The 19,582-nt window shown below is 51.7% G+C and overlaps 1 protein-coding gene across 5 annotated transcripts in view; it reads right to left on the reverse strand.

Annotated features, from left to right (window-relative positions):
• The window catches only part of SMOC2 (SPARC related modular calcium binding 2), a 149,329-nt gene that overhangs the window by 94,980 nt on the left and 34,767 nt on the right, over nt 1-19,582 (reverse strand). For all 5 annotated transcript variants that reach the window (XM_027081154.1, XM_027081149.1, XM_027081145.1 and 2 more), the window contains exon 2: nt 8,643-8,814. In XM_027081154.1, the coding sequence (XP_026936955.1) occupies nt 8,643-8,814 (172 nt within the window). The remainder of the gene's footprint in view (nt 1-8,642; nt 8,815-19,582) is intronic.

Raw genomic sequence — 19,582 nt, forward strand, 5'->3', positions numbered from 1 at the left:
TGAACTATTGTGGAACACGCCAAAAACGCAGACATTTCCCAAACCACCTACGGGCCCTGTTCCGGGCTCCAGCCTTCTGGAAAAGACTCCGCATTTGCCACTGGCGGGAGAGCTCTCAAACCTCTCACACGGACGGCACGTTCAGTTCCGGGTTTACGTCTGGCACGTGGCTGAGGACTCAGCCACAGGAAACCAGGAAGACTTTGCAGCAGGAACTGCAGGGCCCGTGTCAAGCATCCCTGAGAGCAAGTCTGTAGCCGCCTACGAGGCAGGAGCGCTCTGTGCCTCACACCAGCTGCCTGTTACTCCCGATCCCGGAAAGCGTGAGTCAGGGGCAGGGCCCTCGCTCCTGAGAAGAGGCCCAAGAGCGTCCACCACATCCATCCTATGGAAATACAGAAACACGCTAGGGAGTTCGCCCCCAATTAGTAACATCTCCCTCGTGTTCGTTCTACTCTGTTTTTTATTTTATTCTGGTTAGGGCACTTAACACGAGGCTGACCCTTTCAGAAAGTTTCTGCATGTACAGCGCACTGTCGTTAACACGCCCTTGTGCTGTGTCCCCCGGCCGCGGTCCGGGACGGCTCATCCTGAGCGGCTGGAACGCTCCCCTGTGCCCTTAACATCGCTGTAAACCATATGTGGTTCACAGATACACTCTGGAGGCTAAACTAAATGCCCTTCTTTATAGAAATCAAAATATGAAGCAGAGCCTCAGAACTATATTATTCTCAGTTTTTCCAATTTGTCCATCACTTTTAAGTGGAACAGAAAGGTTCAACAGTCTTGGAGCTGAATTTACAGGTGATACATTTCTTCCCCAATTATATTTTCTCTCTTTACGCTTCCTGTGGTGAGATTAAAAATTAAGCAGGGGGCTTCCCTGGTGGCGCAGTGGTCGAGAGTCCGCCTGCCGATGCAGGAGACACGGGTTCGTGCCCCGGTCCGGGAAGATCCCACATGCTGCAGAGCGGCTGGGCCCGTGAGCCATGGCCGCTGAGCCTGCGCATCCGGAGCCTGTGCTCCACAGCGGGAGAGGCCACAGCAGTGAGAGGCCCGCGTACCGCAAAAAAAAAAAAAAAAAAAAAAAAAAAAAAATTAAGCAGGTGCTTAACTGTTCAGGGGCCTTGTTGAGATTTTACTCTGGACGCTTTATTTTTAACTGTTTGAGAATTAAAGCCTCAAAACGCGGGCACGATAATTTGCCCTTCCTGTGGGGCCACTACACAAAACATAAAAGTGTACAATTCAGTGGTGTTTAGTGCATCCGAAATGTTGTGTAACCAGCACTGCTACCTGGCTCCAGGACATTCTCATCTCCACAGGGAAGCCCATCGCCCTCCCTCCCCGGCGACAGCACTCTGCTCTCCGTCCCTGTGCATTTGCCTGTTTTGGACATTTCATATAAATGGAATCAAAGTGTGTGACAGTGTGTTTTCAATGTCCATCCACGGCGTTACCTGTGCCAGCATTTCTTTCCTCCTTAGGGCTGAGGAATGTCCATCGTACGGACACACCGCAGCGTGTGTATCTGCTCTAGTACTGATGGACAGTTGGGCTCTTTCCACCTTTTGGTGATTATGAGTAACGCTGTTCCGGGCACTCACGTACAAACTTCTGTTTGAACCTCTGTTTTCAAGTCTTATGGATATATATACCTGGAGGGGAATTTCTCGGTCCTATGATAATTCTGTGTCCAATTTATAGAGAGAACACCAAACTGTTTTTCACAGTGTATGAACCATTTTACATTCCTGCCCCAAAATGGACAAGCGTTCCAATGTATCCACATTCCCACCAATAATTATTTTCTGTGTTTTTCATTTTTAATTGTGATAGCCACCCTAGTGGGTATGAAGTGGTATCACGTAACTTTTTGGTTCATAGTAATTTTTAAAGTATGACCAATTTTTACCTCATAGGAAAATCCAGCTTAACTGAAAATTATAATATTTTAATTAAATCAAAGCATTAAGCTCCTTCTAATCAAGGATTTCAATCATTTTACTAGACCAAAGAAAAACTTTTGCTTTGATGCAAATTTGATCCTATTTTTTAGAAAGTTTTTGTTATCTGAAAGAGCAGAGACTTTACAAATAATTTCTTCCCTGTGTTTAGCAAGGCATTGCTAACAACAGGTTTTTAATAAAAATTTTGGGATGAGTTTTTTGTTAGTAATAATGAGTTTTGTAAGCAATTTATTTACCTAGTTGTTAATTGTTTTCTCTCAACTGCAAAGTGAAAGAGATTCCTTTTCCAAGGGGATCACAAAACGTGTCTATGCGTCAAGATACGTTAGTCATGGAAACTATGGAGATGCACTGCTTGCTCTAAACTAGAAATAAACGGCCATGTTTTATAGTGGTTGTTTCTAATGATGGTTTTCATTTAAACAGGAAGCAAATCATTTCCTACTTTGCTAACATCACTCACAACAGGTTTAAGCAATTATTGGAAGAGACAGATTTGCTGCACATTTTATGCAGAAGAATTTTGGAGAAGAAGAGTTAAAAGGCCCCGAGGAGGCCCAGCCAGAACAAGGTCATGGAGCACTGATGTTTACAGGCGGTCCTGCCCCTGACTGCCCCTGAGCCCGGGAGCTCTTCTTGTGGGGTCCTCTGTCCATCACACACAGGATGACATGGAAACGTTACCCAGAAGAAAGTGGATCGCGTGTCCTTTAACTCTTCCTGTGTGAGTCCTCACCCCAGAGACAGAGCCACTCAGCAAGCTTCTTACTGAGGCAGAAACCCTTGCGGATATGGAATTATTTCAGAGTCCCATTATGAAACGTACAATAAAGGGCCACACTGGGTATTTTTCAGGTCAACAGACCTACTGACCCTGGACCTAGCAGGGCGACTACATGGTGATGGTTTTGAGCACGGTGGTGTCAACTCTCTGGGGACACAGTTCTCATTGCTGGGTCCCCGTGGCCAGCACGGGGGCTGCTCAGACAAGGCTGGGGTCAGAACAAACAAAGCTGACGAGGAAGCCAGCTCTCCCTTAGTAGTGGCTGCAGAAACGATAGCCCGAGGGCGACAGGCCTTTAGTTTTATTGGCATCGAATGAAGGCAGACCCTGTGTTTCAAAAGTTGGAATACTGTACCCACCCGTAATTTTGAAGGGCAGCCTCCGAGGAAAATGAGGAATTCTGTGCTGCAATGTTCTTTGGCATAAATGATACAGAAGGCTGTGCTCTGATAAAGGACCAGTGGGACTCCAAGGAAGGCTCCCCGTCCACCCACCTGCAGCGGCCCAGCTCAGGCAGAGCCACGGCAAGGGTCCAAACCGTCCCTTGACCAGAGGGAGCATCTTAGAGCCGAGGAGAAAGAAACTGAGTTTTCATCGTAAGTATTATCATTGTAAACGCATCAAGACAGAAACAAATTAGAACAGGAAAAGCCAGGGTACGTAATCGGGGTGGCCAAGTCCTAAAGGAGAAAGAGTAAGATAAAGTACAACTGACTGCAAGAATATATAGAAGTGTTCCAACGTTTCTTACAAAATTTGTCCGGGGAACAACTGATCAGAAGCGGCTCTATGACGACTGATCGCCACAGCGTCATCAACGCATCCCCCCAGGTCCCCGTGCAAGCGATCCCAGGGTCCTTTTGTGTGAAGTCTGGCTACAGACCTTCACAGGGCAGACTGACTGAGGCCGCGCTGTGCCTGCCCCAGCGCCTCCGATGAACTAACCTTGGAGGATGCAGGGTTGCTGAAGAGAACAGAGAAAAGACTTTTTTCACGAACATTTCAAAAAGTTCTGTTGTGTTCCTGACCCTGGCTTGAACGTGAGAGCACTGGCGCTGCCTCTCACTGTGTCTGCTTCGGTCTATAACGAGGGCGCTTCTAACATCAGACCTGTTAGAACAGCATGAAGCAGTTAAGGTCAACAAGACTGGGGTAGGGTTTCCGCAAGGGACAAGCGCCGGCAAGGTTAAAACGTCCTGGAACCACACATGCAAAGGGCACTTCCGAGCCGGCCTGTGGGCGAAAGGAGGCTGATGAGACGTGGCAGGAAGCAGGGACACAGACCCCCGAGAGGACCAGGCAGAAGACACGGGCGCGCGCACACATGTACAGAGGTACACGCACGAGACACACATACACACCCATACACGCAGGTGCGTGCCCACACACACACATGCATGTGTACCTATGCACACGTGCCACACACCCTGCATAGACTCCTCTCATGGAAACACCTGTTTCATTGAAGAAAATGATGGCAGGTTAACTGATTTCCAGCAACCAAGCCGAACCCTGGCCCTCGGCGCGCTGTGGGTTAACAAAGCCTCCAGGTGGCGCTACGTGGGAGCGTCCAGGTGCTCTGCCTCCTTCAAAGGCAGTGTCGTCCGAAGCCTGAGGAAAACGGCCAGTGACGAAGCTTCCAGCCCACCTCCTGGCTCTCCAAGTATGAGTAAAGGCTTTGCGGGGAGCACACGTTTACGATCAGAAGACTCTTCGGAGGGAAGGAACTCCTCGTGTTCATCTGACCCGACCGCCCTGTTTCAGAGGCAGGTGGAGCCCTCCTGGCCTGGCCCCTTACCGCTGGTTCCATGGTCCCCCGACCCCTGGGAGCTTGCGAGGTGCAGAGGCCAAGACCTCGCCCTCCCGACCCCATCTCTGCCCCTCGTGGAGATGCCTGCCTGGCCACACCAGTAGCATCAGAGGTACTGCGGCTGGGCTGCGGGCCCCACCGCCGTCAGGTTTTACATCATGTGTTTTAATAAAATTAAAGTACACAGAGCACTTCAGAGAGGGCGGTACTGCACCGACGGGAGGTGACAAGCACCCTCCGGCCTCACAGAAATTCTGCTTGAAAACCTTGGTACTTTCAGGGGCGACAGCCCTGCTGACCACATGTGTGGTTTACGCCTTCCTCGGAATTTCCAGAAATGCAGTGCTGGGAGCCTGAGCTCTCTCCATGCAGGGCTCAGCGGAGTGCACACCGAGTCCAGGGCAGCAGGATGCCCCCTGCAAGTGGCCTGGGTCACACACAGGGAAGAGGACGGTCACGCGGTCCTGAGGGCCAGGCCTGCCCAGAGAGCGCTAAGGTAACGCCTGGTCACAGCAGCCCAGCAGGGAGAGAGGGCCCGTAAGGCACGCCGAGGCTTCTAGGCCAGTGGTCGCTATGTGTCCAGAGTGAAAGCCCAGGGTATTCACAGGGAGAGAACAAGGGCTCTGGAAACTCGCCATAACCGCGATATTAATAATAACCCCTGTCGAGGGGCAGGGGTCTGTCTCCTCGACATTGTGGACCCCTGTGCACTCGTATGCCGGCCACGCTGTGACCCACAGAGACCCCAACGCTGCCAGGGGGTCGCCCTGCAATGACGAGCAGGACGGTGGCCATAAGACTCGGGCTGCGAATGAGAAAGGGGACGACGGGTATCAGGAAGCACTTTGTAACCACGTTTCTTTTCTTATTCACTGGTCACTAAAAAGCCAGGTCTCGGAAATCTCCAGGAAGTTGTTTCTGTCAGATATCCTTTATAATTCTGTTTCCAGAAATCTCAAAATAGTTCCAAGAACCACCAGCATCTAGACTTTTCTTCTTCTTCTTCTTCTTTTCCGTCTTCTCCCTTTTTTTTTTTTTTTTGGCTTTTTTATTCACTGTCAGAGATTTTTCTTGAAAAGAAAGGCCCAATGGTCTCAGAGCAAAAGAAAAATATTAATGTGTTTGCTGAGTTCTAAAAACACAAACTCCACAAATTTCTAAGAAAATATGAGAAAAATCCATCAGTGTAAACCAGTGTACTTCCGTTCAAGGTCAATAGTTAAGAGCAGGGTTTCCCTGGTGGCGCAGTGGTTGAGAGTCCGCCTGCCGATGCAGGGGACACGGGTTCGTGCCCCGGTCCGGGAAGATCCCACATGCCGCAGAGCGGCTGGGCCCGTGAGCCATGGCCGCCGAGCCTGCACATCCAGAGCCCGCAACGGGTGAGGCCCGCGTACCGCAAAAAAAATATATATATATGCAGCTTCACGCTTGCCAAGTTGATACTACGATACACCAGCCAATTTCAAAACCGGGAATAATTTAGAGCAAATGCGGATGAATATTCGTATTCCGTGCAGTGGGAGTGCCATTTCAATCTCCTTCCCCCGCTCTCACCTTCACAGCAGAAAGCTCTCGACCTGGGTGTGGTGCGGAATTAGCAGTGGTTGTGCCCTTGGGGACAGAGGGATGTAACAGCAGCACCTGCCCGGGGAGCCAGGACACCTGTCTCTGGTCCATCAGCACCAGGGTCCCCTCCCATTCACCGTGAACCCTTCCTGCCACGTGGTCCCGGGGCAGGCTGGGGGGTGTTAAATGCTGGACACAGGGGGACAGGGTGGGGAAACGAGGCAAAGTAAATCAGCTGGAATGAAGGAGCCGCTCCTGTCTGAGGAGGGTCCGCTCCCGTTCAGAGCTCGGCTCCAGGGAAAGGCTGCGTCTGTGGGAAAAGACGGTCTGCAGACCGGGAAGCCCTTCTCCGGGCAGCCCCAGCGTGGACCAGACTCAGATCACCCACAGGAGAGGACTGAAAGCAGACGCATCAGAGCTCCAACTCCCCCAAACCTACAGTGTCAGAGGTACCTGATGCCCAGTTATCTCAAACTATGTTGTACAACTAACAATGTCTCTTTAAAGTAACTTTAATATTTGCTACCCTTGGCAACCGAAGCACCAGATAACCTTGACCTCGAAGTTTACAGGTACCTTCGCATTCTTTTTATTTTAATCCTTTTGATTTAAACTAAACTTGTTTTTAGGAAATAACTTTTGTTTTTACCTACTTCTTCCTTATCACATTTTTTAAAGATTTTTTTTTGATGTGGACCATTTTTAAAGTCTTTTATTGAATTTGTTACAATATTGTTTCTGGCCTATGCCTTGGTTTTTTGGCCATGAGGCACGTGGGACCCCAGCTCCCCAACCAGGGATGGAACCTGCACCCCCTGCATTGGAAGGCGAAGTCCCAACCACTGGAACGCCAGGGAAGTCCCATCCCTTATCACACTTTTTGTGTCACAAATTTATGGTATGAAACTTCTTCAGTGAGGTGTGAGAATCCCACCCAAGGGAATTATCCAGAAAAAAATGAGGCTGGATCCAAACACAAATAAGCTAACAGTGACATCCCCAAAAGGCCATCTGCGCTTAATTCCAATTGACCGTCCCTGTGCAAAAGCAACCCACCGTGGACTCTGCAGAGCTCGAAGTGGGAGGCCCGGGAGAGCGACCTCAACTGTGGGACACAGAGGCCTCTGGTTTCAATGTCCACCCAGACAGATGGACGGCCTCTGGCCTCTGTCTAATGAACCCACCACAGACACCCACAGAGACTATGGCCAACACAGAGGCTTAATATAGCGGCTTCCTCATCGCCCTCCGACAGAGTGTTTGACGGGAATTATCCTCCTAAAGGGCATTTGCGGGGGGTTCTCTAAAGGAACAGGGCACCAAAGAGGATCGTAAAACTCAAACTTCACTGCCACCTCCACAGCACCTGTTCTCACAAGTTAAGTCAGTACAGGCCATTGTTTCTAGAAGGTTCTCTAAAAGGTGGATCACCTGATACTTGAATTCATTCTTAGGTCACTTCTCACTTCTCAGCACAGATACCCGAGGTGTGTTACAACGATCAAGGCATGAAGTTACATCCAAACTTTTCTCCGAGGGACGTGTTTAGGGCACACAAATCAGACGCGCGTGGGGGTGAGTGCTGGGCTGCCCCGACGCCTGCGGGCAGAGTGTCCTGCAGGGTGTCAGCGGGAGTGGCGCCCACGTCCAAGGACCGGCAAAACTCTGTCTTTGTCACGTAGAGCAGTGGCCCCAACCTGTTTACTTAGGATGTGTCGCATTATGAAAGGAAGAGCAAATTACTCAAAACCTGGCCAAGCACGGAGTTGAGACAGTAGCTCTTCTTTCTTTGGGCAGATTGTTGGCGCTAACAGCTAAACACCGCAGAACACTGTCTCAAGGGTGTTTTAGCCTGTGTGGCTTTTTTTCCTAGATAATAAGAAAAAGAAGGTTAAATCTCTTTCTGAAATTGACTCTATCTGTGCTTGAAACATCAGTGTGTTTTGCTGAGTCAAGCCCTTCATTAATGTGGGAAGCATTTCAATGTTTTGCTCTAAGCTGCTTGTTAACTCCAAATCTGCTTCTTAGATCAGGAAAATTGAAAATCACAAGTGTGAAATCAGCAGCCCCCCCAAAACAAATCACTGAAAACAGCACAGGTGCTATTACACACTCCCCACAGGCTGAAAGGTGAAATGAGAAGGAGTTGGAAGAACCAATAAAAAAAAACTGGTGAGAATAATTTTAAGAGACTTTGGAAACATTCTGTGAAACCCTTGGATAAATTTGTGTCATGATGTCATAAAACATTCTAAGAAAAGAGAGCATTCAACAAGAAAAAAAATGATTCAGAAATGACTCTTCTTGCTACGTGCTCTCAACATAAACCCTTGACATTTTACGTGAGAGCATTCAACAAGAAGAAAATGATTCAGAAATGACTCTTCTCGCTACGTGCTCTCAACATAAACCCTTGACATTTTACGTAGAAAACCTTAGCCAAATGAAAATAAAGCACATGGGTGTACACTTCAGTGACTGATTCTTGAACAAATGATCGAAAGCAACTTACCTTTGCAGTTTCCACGGTAAGCAATCTCTAGCCGGGGGTCTTTGCACTTGGCGCGCTGAAATTCACAGCGAGACAGGAAGGTCCTCCCGTCCGAGGCGCAGAGGGGTTTCTGGGTGGGACCCCCGCAGTCCAAGCTGCAGTCCTTGTCCTTGTCTTGGTCGACTCTCAAAAACTTGGAGGAGCAAAGAAAAAAGAAGCCAGACATCTCAAAGAGTGTTCGATGGAAAGCATAAGGCTATCTAAGGCCACTTAGTGCCAGGGGATGTCCCAGACATGGTGGGAAGCTCTGAAAACTCCGACCTCCGTCCGTTTCACACATCTGGATAACGGGTAACTTCTCTGCTCGGCATCTGGTGGCCGAAACCCTGAAGGCTCCACCACTGGCCTGGGACGCCGTCCAGGTCTGCACGGGGGTGCACACGTTCTGCGTACCTTTAATAATCTGAACAGCAATGTTTCTCTTTGAGTTTGTGAATTCAGTGCCTGCTTGACTCCTGCATTCACCAGGTTTTGCGATCACCTTGGAAGTCGTGGGCATCAGAAGTGCCCTGCCGGCCTGGAACTGGGGGGCAGTCTCTCCCTGTCGGACAGTTCCACACAATCTCACCTCCGTCCCAGGACCCAGGGCTGCTGGGGTGGTGTGAGCACGGAGCCCCTGCCCCAGGGTCCCCTCCGTGCAGTCCCCGTTGACCGCTCTGGGGTCCCCATCCTCTGACGGCCCGGACACAGGGCTTCAGAGCTCGCAGCATCTCCCAGTGGGGCTTAGATCCGGCCACCTGCTCCCACACCTGTCCTCCTTGGACCGCTGATGGTGCGCCCTGCCCACCCCCCGGGCTTCCCAACCCCCCGTGCGTCCCACCCTCTGTCCTGTGTAGGCCTCCTCAACCCAGACGGAGCAACAAACACGAAGATGAATCCAATAAAGCTTCAAGCTTTGGGAAGTGGCGCCATCGCGAGCCTTTGGTCACTGGAATGTCACCTGCCCTTCACAACGATTTATTAAAGGAAAGAGAGAAAACCCCGAGCTGTGGCTACTACTCAATACTCCACAGCAGTGTGTAGAGCCCTGGGCTCTGTGTATGTCTGAAGAGGTTTATTTGGCATGTTTGCCCTGGTGATATTTACAGGGGCAGAGCTCTACTCACAGCAACCCCTCCCCTGTCCCAGTCTGAGCTGGAGGAAGAGAGGGAATGGACTTAAGCAAAATTGCAGGGACCTCATCAACTTGTTCCCTCATCAGGAAGAGACAGAAAGGACATTCTCAAACTCAGGGTGCTTCGCTCCTTAAAAAGATACCCACACTCTCCCCTTGCGTCTCTGAGTGTCCTAGCTGGCGATGTGGAAAGACCTACCGAAGCTGAGATGAAGCCACAGGGGGAGGAAGGCCCCATGGGGGGACAGTTGTCCAGGGAGCCACATCGCTCCCGGGGTCCAGGCGGGGTCCTCACAGCCCCACCTGGGGTCCTGGGGAGGAAGGGCTGCAAGTGCACCGTGGCAGGGAGGGTGTGAGGGACAGTCTCTCGGCGTGTTTGGTTGGGAGCTGAGGTGCCTGGCCATTTCCCGGATTTCTGGAGAAAGGCTCCAGCCAGGAGGCAGGTCATGGGCGCCTGGAGGGGGACGGTTCTTTGTTCAGTGGGGCCCCGGGACACAGGAGAGACATTCTTCAGGCTCTCATTTTTCCTAAGAAGTTCACTTGCTAAAATGATCTGTGCTTATTTTAACCAAGAGGCAAGTGAAAACAGATCGTTACCTTTCCGAGATTTCGCAACAACAACAAAAGTGTTCTTTTACTAAAAATGGGTAAAGCAAGGCCATAAGCACATTTGATTGAATTCTGTCACTGAGGGGTTTCAACACCTTGTTTCTCTTTCCCCGAAACTGATTCATGAGAATCAACTCTCCGGCCACGATGGTACACCCCAGGCAGCGGCAGCTCCCAGGAGACAGGAGCGCCCAGAGCACCGCACCTGAGGAACTCCATCCGCGCGAAACACTGCTCCCTTACAAAGTCACTGCCTCACCTCGTTCCTCTCCTCACAAGCATTTGAGTTTTCGTAGACTTGTTCTTATGACTCGCAGCTGGCCTGGAACAGAGCAGTTTTGTGCGAGAGAAAGAAAGAGAGACAGAGACAGAGGCCACCAGGGGAGCAAACTTGACCGTGCAGCATCTCAGGACTTTCGCAGGCCCAGTGCACACAGGAGCCCGCCCAGAAGCAGCTCCCTTCCACTTTAGATGACAACCTGAAATAACCTAAATCCTGCTAATTTTTGTGTTTAAGAGGTGGTCTGTTTGTATTTCCTGAAACCCCAAGCGAGGAAATGCGGATGACTTAGGGAAAGACGGCGTAATTATCATTTCCTCTAAATGTAGAGACGCAGCCTCTATTTTTTTTTTAAAAAAAGCTGAGCATTCAGGCGCTTGCAATGTGACCATAATTCTCAGTAATTTAATGATGTAGAACAAACAGTGGAACTGCTCCTTCTCAGAAATGAGGGGATTCACACTTTCTGCATGTTTCTCCCCCTCCCCGTTTTTAACAGCAATTACATTCCAGGTGAGACAGTGTACAGAGGAAAATGAGCTTTTAAGGGAGCTGGATTCTTTGCTAAACAAAGCCCTGGAGGGAAAATAAAATAGTCCTATTCTAAAGAATTCAGTGTTCACTAAAGAACTGGGTTGAGGGTCTTCAAACTAGTTCAGATAAAAGGCACTTTGTCAAATTTAGAAGGAAATCAATTACACCTTGAACAACACTATTAAAACAACGACCTCAGCGTCCCAGGGCCCCGTCTCCTTTGCTTTCACGAAGCAGGGCTGTCTGCACAGGTGCCTTGCGGGGGAGGGGCAGAAGGAAGCTAAGGGGGTGCATGTGCAGTGCCTGCCTGGAGGTCATGCGACTCCTGCAGTGGAAACAGTAGGTCAAGTGCAAACGGATTAAAGATGTGATCCGTCTTCTGCTTAATAAATGCATGGGTTTAAGCAGGAACAAAATGAAAACATGTAAGAAATGGGTTAAAACACTCTTAATACGGATGAATTTCTTCACTGTGATACTGATATCTGATTAGAATATGGGATAACACATGGTATGGGTTCACATTAAGAAAAACACTTCTGAATTACATAATCCGGCAGCTGTAAGATTCCCCAAAGCGAGAACCTTCTAAATAATGAGCCACCGGGAAATGAATGTAGCTTCCAAGTAAGTGTGTTAGCGTGACGCGAGGACTCACCCTCATACGCTGGGGGTGAGATGGGTTAGAACCGCGAGGGCGTCTGGGGCATGGGTGAGTCTGGGGGGTTTGAGAGAGTAAGTGATCTTGTACCACGGGGGGAAGGTGGGGACACCGGGGACACGGTTATAAACACACCTGCTAAAGGGCAACTTCTCCACTTTAGAGGCTAAGCTTTCGCTGATTTCAGGAAAGAGTTCCCTACTTTCTAGTGGAACAGAGAACCCGAACCTATGACACAAACGTGGAGATGGTGTTCTAGAGCCTCGAGCCTGAAGCTGAGACATTTGAGTGAAACACAGCTGCTGCCCCGAGTTCTCCCCCAGGGAGACAGCCACTCACTCATTCATTCATTCACTCATTCATTCACTTGCTCACTCATTCGTTCACTCATTCATCCATTCGTTCACTCATTCACCCATTCATTCACTCATTCACCCATTCATTCGCTCATTCATTCCCTCACTCATTCATTCGCTCATTCATTCCCTCACTCATCAATTCACTCACTCATTCATTCGTTTGCTGGAACCAACAAATGCCAATCGTGCGTGTTTTACAAACGCTCTCCTGCAGCATTTTAATTGTCTGCCTCTTTTTCACACTCTTTAAGGACGTTGTATTTCTAAGGTAGATCAAAAGTCAGGTCCAGCTTGAACTGAATTTGTTCAGTAAGTGTTGAGGGACAGCCCTCTGCCAGGCTTTTTCCTGGACTCCAGGAGGGGCGTGGGGTAGGGTTCAAAGGCGGTCCTGTCCTCACAGAGCTTAGGTTCCGGAGGGCAGCAAACACAGCACCACAAAGCATCACGACAGCAACTGGGCCAACGAATAACTACCGTGCGGTGCAGGACGACGCACGATCACCAGGTCACACGAGGCAGAACAGGGCGTCCAAGAGCCCTACGGGAGAGCCTGCTGAATCTGGTGTGGGCTGTGAAAACGCTCCTCAAAGAGACCATCTGAGAAGACTGGCAAAGCCCAGGAATGAGACGGGATGTGGCCTGAATCCCAGGGCACAGATCACCAGAAGCAAATCAGGAACAGTGACGTCATGCAGGTCTGCTGTGGGGTCAGTCTGGCGACTGGCCTACAGACCAATGAGCTGGGAGGCACCCTGAGGACTGGGGAGGCTCAGGGGTGCCAGGGGTCCGGGTAGCTGGTCCCCTTCCTGCCGCCAGAACACTCCCAACCCTGTGTTCCCCTTGTTACACACAGATGACGCCAGCGGACGGAGTCTTACAGAAAGCAACCCACTTAGTACGGTTCTCCAGTCCTCTGTAATTAACTCGACCCAATTGCAGTGTTCATGGCGCTGACCGTAAACCAATGAAAACTGGATTCTGCCGCTGCTCGATGCTACTCAGGACGTTCAGCAAACGTCAAAATTACAAGAGTGTGGTGTCGACTCGGTCTGTTTGTCTGTAAAACGGGAGCAATAATACTTTCTCTGCCGACTTTGAGGCAGCTGTGAGAATAACTAAAATAACGGGGTTTACACTGTGGAGAACAGGATGAAGACAAGCGCGGGTGGGAAGGGCGTCTGTCCCCCAAGGGAGCTGCCTCCTTTGCAAGGCAGGCGTGGCACCAGGAGGATCGGACCCCAACAGAGACGGTGGGATCGGCTCTCTCTTAGGTGCCTGTCCCCGCCCCTGCCTTCCCGACTTGAAAAACAAGCCAGCAACGTGAAGTGAAGACAACAGACTGTGGGCCTGCAAAGGGGGCTCTGTCGTAGCAACTTTAAGACCCTGAGTGAATAACGCAGTGAGATAGCAACGTAGTGATAACGTGTGTCACCTTCATCACTTTGGGCCTCTTTGGGCCTTTTCGTTGTATTCATGGGACATCTGTAGGAATTTAAAACCAAGGGCAAACTATTGGGATGAATTTGTTTAGGTTTTATGACTAGATTAAAGCTATAAACCCAATAAAGAGACAGAGAGTGGCCAACAGTCTGTGCTGGAAAATGCCAGCGTGTGTGGAGGGTGGTCTGCTCCGCAGGGCTCAGTGGTCAAAGAAATGGCCTTGACTTTGGAGACGGGCAGCTGGCTGTGTGACCTGGGACGGTCGTGCTTTTAGCCCAATAATCCTTGGCTTCTTCATTTGTGAAACGGAGGTGGTAACACTGTTGCCTGTTGGGAAAGTGAAATGAAATAGTGCAGGAGAGATGCTTGGAGAAGGCACGCAGATGTCGCTTGAAATAAGCCCTCCCAAGCAGGTATTCAAACACAGGGCGAGTTCGCCCTGGTAAACCTTTACACGGTCGTAAAGGTTTCGAGTCCACGGTAGGAGCATTAAGCGACCCTCCCATCTATGGTCATTTTCAAAACGAAACTTCGGAGCATGAAGTAGAAAGGGAGCTCAGTTAGGTGGTCAGCACAAAGAAGCAGGTTTTGCAGGACGATGCACAGAGCGAGGGAGGTGGGCTCCACACGCAGGGTCCATGGGAGGCGGGTGCCCGTGCCCGGAGAGGGGGCCCGGCAGACGGGCCGCAGCAAAGGCTGCAGGGACCCCACGGAGGACCGGACACAGGAGAGTCGTCCACCGCGTGTAGGGCACAAAGACAGCCCTCCCAGGACTGAGAAAACCCAGAGAAATGCAGTGCCAGCAGCCTGACAGGGAGTGACCCCCCGGGGCACACAGGCCGTTGCGACTGTTTTCTTTATCTCCGGGCTGCCTTCGCCTTCTGTTTGAGTGGACAGGAGACTTTTTATAAGTGTTTTCAGGGAGTCCTTGCTCGCTTCGGGTCCCAGACCCAGCCTCTCTCTGGTGCTCTGGCCCCCGGTCACCGTTCGCACGGCGGCCTTTGGTTCCTGGTCCCACAACCAGGGGCAGATGCTCGGCTGTACCTCCTGCTCTGCAAACCTCGGCTCTTTCCCCCAAACCTTTCTTTTTTATTTACTTTCCTTCCCTGTCTCCACATCAATGTTAATTTCAATGATGAAAGCAGGTATTTTTTCTTCTTGTTAGTACATCTGGGAGATAATTCAAGAAACTCCTGGGTTTTGATTGCTCCGGACTTAAGTTTATCAGACAGTCAGTAGGAACCTCGTTATTCTAAAATTCTCCTTAATAAAATATCACGTGGATAGTGCTACCTTAGTGCAAGAATTATCGTTGATCCTCACTTGAAAATTACGTGACAACATTCAACCGTTACTTTTACGGTTCGGAGGTGATTCGTCTGCAGAAAGTGGATTCTACAAATGCCTTAAAAACTCTGCAGTGGAGCTGAACCTCTGCTCATACAAGCCATGCCAGTTTTGAAGGTGTCACCGCCCTTTTGATGACTTGAAGATGTGTAAGGAAGGTTCGCAGGACTTTGGGCAGGCACTATCTTCATGAGTTTACCTACAATTAAGTGCCCGTTCTCACCCAGGACCCCAAAAGAACCAAGGAATAGGCAAAATGGATGTTTAACAGCTCCATGTCTTTCTCAGGCTACAGCTCTGTGAGGCAACGCACATCTGGGATATGGGAGAACATTACAGTGGCCCCCCGGCCGATCGCGTTAGAACACCTGGGACCACAACTCCTTCAGGGTAGAGACAGCGTGTGCTCATCCACGAGGCCTCGCGCCCCATCACTGCGTCTGGTCTACAGTCGGTGCTCAATAAATGTTCATTGTCTGAGGAGCTGTCATAACATGACCAGGTGGGACCGCTACGGAGTTACCGGGGCACGTGGCAGGGAAAAGAAGATGTTTGAACTAACAGGTGTAGGGATTCGGGACTAGTAAACAGCAGAGGCCACGACAGACACTGAAACTTTAGGACAGACATCGAAACCCTGGCATTCTCACTCTAAGTGTGTTGGGAGGGACACACCTGGCCTACAACCTGAAAGGCCCGTCCCCCATCGCCACCCCCTGCGCGGGCGCCGCTCTCAGGTCTGTTTCAAACACCCCCAGGCTGAAGTACACAGAGATCATACAGACGCCCTGTCTGTGTCTAAAAACAAAAGCGTAAATCAACCAGGAAAATAAGTATTAAGCTCGTGTCTGACTCCATTTTCCAAAGCCTCCACTCTACACACTGCAGTTGGCCACGTCACCGTCGGCTGGGGGTCAGCCCCAGGGTCGCTAGTCTCCACCCCAGATACGGTGCCTGGTACATCTGTGCACACGGACAGAGTACGGGGCCCTACCGTGCTCTGCGCACCAGCCCTTGGAGAGGGGCCTGCAGGTGGCATCGCTGACACGTGGCCGGATGACAGGGAGAGAGACGCAGAGCTGGCGCCTCCGTGTGTCCGGACGTGGCCAATCCTTTGTGTTCTGTCACGACACGTCGCTCATAAATCCCCTGACGGCCTCCCCGTCTCTGGAGCAGTGAAACGCACCGCGCGCGGCCCCCAGCCCCTCCCTGCTATCCTTCCCTTGGAAGATCAACGCGCTCCTTGATGAGGTGACGTTTCCAAAGGCATTCAGCCAGGGTGTCTTTTTTAAGGCTCCTTCTCATTTCAAAGCATTTAGAGCAAATTACACTAAAGTACATGTTAGAGAATATTAAAGAGACCTGCAAAGCAGGGGCAATTCATCCGAAAGCAGGGACACCAGATAGCTTGCTTCTCTGCCAAACCTCAGGAGACGATGAGCTACAGGGTGGAACCGTTTCCACTGAGGACAGAACGAAAGGAGTAAAGTGGGAACCAGAAGGACAAACCCCGCTGAAACAACAGGTGAAAATGTCGCAGTGAGACGGTCTCGGCTGCTGGCCAAGCAGGTAGAGAGAAACTGCTCCCTGGGCGAGGAACCGGGACGCGCCACCCAGTCTCCAGCGCGCTCACGCCATTTCTACACTTTAAAAGTGAAAATGAACACATCGCATAAGGCCAGGGGCCTCTGATCTCCCAATAGAGACCAGGCAGAGTTCAGTTCCAAGTCTACATCCAAGCTCTGATGAGACCTGCACAGCATCCGAAACATCGTCTGCATCCTCAACCACACCCCAACCTCATCTTTCTTCCTGCGTTCGTGATCTTGCCCTTTCTGGGGTGAAACGTATACTCAAGCACGGCGTCAAAAGCAAGGGTGCTTGGCTGCAGACCGGGGTCGTGAGAATCAGGACGGCCACTGGTCTGGTTCCTGCAGGGTTTCCCCACGGGTCCAAGCACAAAGCAGGTTCCTAACAAGGGTCTGCTGAGTGAAGGAGCAGAAGGGAATGAGCCCTGAGAGCCCTCTGTATCCGGAGGCTGGACTACCTCACCGTCCAGCACTGAGGGACGCGCATGCTCCGTGCTGGGCCAGGCAGAGAGGGGTCCCCAGGGAACGAGGAGGCACAGAGAAGACCCTCCCTCCCCCGTGTGCACCTCCACCCGTCCACACAGCCACAGCCCCAAGGAGAAAGAAACCCATGGCAGGAAGTCCGACTCCCTTTCTCTGTGGAGATAAGAGCCGGGTGCCTTTGGTCCACACGCCCTGGGGGCAAGGGCAGAGGATGCCCCTTTAGCATGGAGTGTCGTCAGGGCACCGATAAAGACACTGAGGGTCCCAGAGGACACCAGCCCCGCTGCCTCATTTGACCAAAGAAGAGCTGGAGGCTCGCCGTGGAGGTCACCCAGCTCGTCCAGGACAAACTAAAACCAAGTCCAGGGCTTCGGGCCCGGGTCCCTGCTGTTCACTCCAGTCATGCACGGCTGTGAACACGACCCGGGGGTCAGGGCTGCGTCTTCCTGCCCCAGGGCGCCCACTCCAAAGGCTTCAACCTGCACCCACGCACAGGACCCAGTTCTGAAAAGCAGCCTTGGAAAGACGTACGGAAGGGGGCTGGAGGGGTGCCGTGGGCACGCCCCCTTCTGCCCTCTCGTCTCTTCTGCAGGTTTCCGCCTTCTCCGGGCCTGTGGGTGGTTCACGTCAGCATCTGCACAAGTGGAAAATGGCCTATTCCCCCATCACCTCGGTTGACACGTTACAACAGATTCTTCACATTTTTAAGAGGCCCTGTTTATGCTAGGAGATAGCCGAGGCATGGGGCCTTCAAGGGGAATTCTCTTCCCAGGTTTCTGAAACGGACCATCTGCATCTCCCGATGCTGGTACATCACTGCTCAAAGCTGTCATCGTCACTGAAGTGCACGAGCACAGTCTCGGAGACTGGCAGGAACGGGCTGCCGGCGCTCCTGGGGTCCATCACCCGACGCCCTCGGCGGGTGTCTGCATCGCCCTCCCCCAGGTGCTAACGCGGCGGGGACAGCTCTCCACCCTCATCTGTGTGCGTCACCCAGACACAAGGTATTTCGCTGGTTAGGACTTGAAGTCCAGCGTCAGGTAGCTCACAACTTGCCCCACGTGCAGTTCAACCCGAACCTTGGAACGTGGGGCACCGTCCACGCGGAGACCACCAGTCACACACAGCTGCTCGCCCTGAAATTAATTCAAGTGCAATGAAATTTCAAATGCAGCTGCCAGGCCGCACTGGCTGCGTGCACGCTCTCAACACCCCCTGGAGCCCAGCGCCGGGCAGTGTGAGCACATGCCTGTCATCACCAGCAGCTCGTAGACGCTGCTCTGGAAGCGATGAGGAAGGGTAGTTCACTTCCTAAACCCCAATTTTTAAAGGACCAGTTGCAGAAAGACAAGTCAATATGCATTCCAGGCTACAGTATTAATGAGGCAAATACAAAATGCTGAGAAAAGAATCGTTTTTTTGAAAAAGTCATCCTGGAATTCACACCTTTAATTAGAGACGAAAGGTAAATACTTTAAGGACAGGAGGAGGAGAAACGTGGAGGGAAGAGAGAGGATTCTGAGGGACCTGAGAGGTACAAGAAGATGGTGGTAAAGAGCGGTGGGGAGGGGCGGGCCGGCAGTCGGGGGGTGGGGATGTGTGACCCTCACACAGGCCTGAGCTCCCCTCCCCCTGGGGGGTCAAATTATTGCCCAGCAAAAGCCCAAACTGGGGAGGGGGTGACGGAGGGGGCAGGGGGAGGGGAAGGGTGACGTGAGAGGGGCCCTGTCCTCGGGGAGGCTGACCCCTGCCATGAATAATGGGTGCGGGGACGCCGGGGTGAGGTAGGGGATCAAGGGGGAAGAGACCACCCTCTGTCCCAGGAGGCCCCTCGGCCTTTTCCAAACTGGTGTTCCCGACGGCCACCTTAGCCCATCACAAACGTCTGCACCGCTCTCCACGAGGTGCTCAAAGCATCCCATGCTTTCCAGAGAATTAAACGTTCCCAGGAGACAGGATGACAAACGGGCGGTTTTCAGAGGAGAACTCAGAGCCCTGGGAGGGACCCCAGCCATGCGCCTAGGGTCAGGTGAAGACAGCCCGGAAGGGCAAGGCCACCAGCAGATGCCAGACAGAGAAAAGGGCCTGGCTGCTTCCCCGAGGCCACTGCAGCCAAGGTCGCAGCCACGGGCTCCCATCCGGGGAGGGGAACCTGCAGAAAGAGGGGGCCAGGAAAACAGGGGGCAGTGCTGGTCCTTCCCTTCACTGCAGCATCCTGGCTTCCGGGGTCCATTCAGAGCAACAGAAATCCCTCCCTGCCTGACGGGAGCCTGTGTCACACACACAGGCCCGGCTCACACACACACACACGCTGGCTGATTTGGGGGTCCTGGAACCAGTGCCCCCATTCTGGCGGGGCTGACCCCTCTCCTCCACCCCTGCTGGCTCTGTCCCGGGAAGGGCTGCTCCAGCCTGGAGCTCCACCGCCTTTGGGGGAAAGAATCACCGAACATCAGTGTCAGGAAGCTCCATTTGTCCATTTATG

The sequence above is a fragment of the Aethalodelphis obliquidens genome, unplaced genomic scaffold (genome assembly GCF_003676395.1).
Source record: "Aethalodelphis obliquidens isolate GAN/ISIS:26980383/991018 unplaced genomic scaffold, ASM367639v1 scaffold3, whole genome shotgun sequence".
Lineage (NCBI taxonomy): Eukaryota > Metazoa > Chordata > Mammalia > Artiodactyla > Delphinidae > Aethalodelphis > Aethalodelphis obliquidens.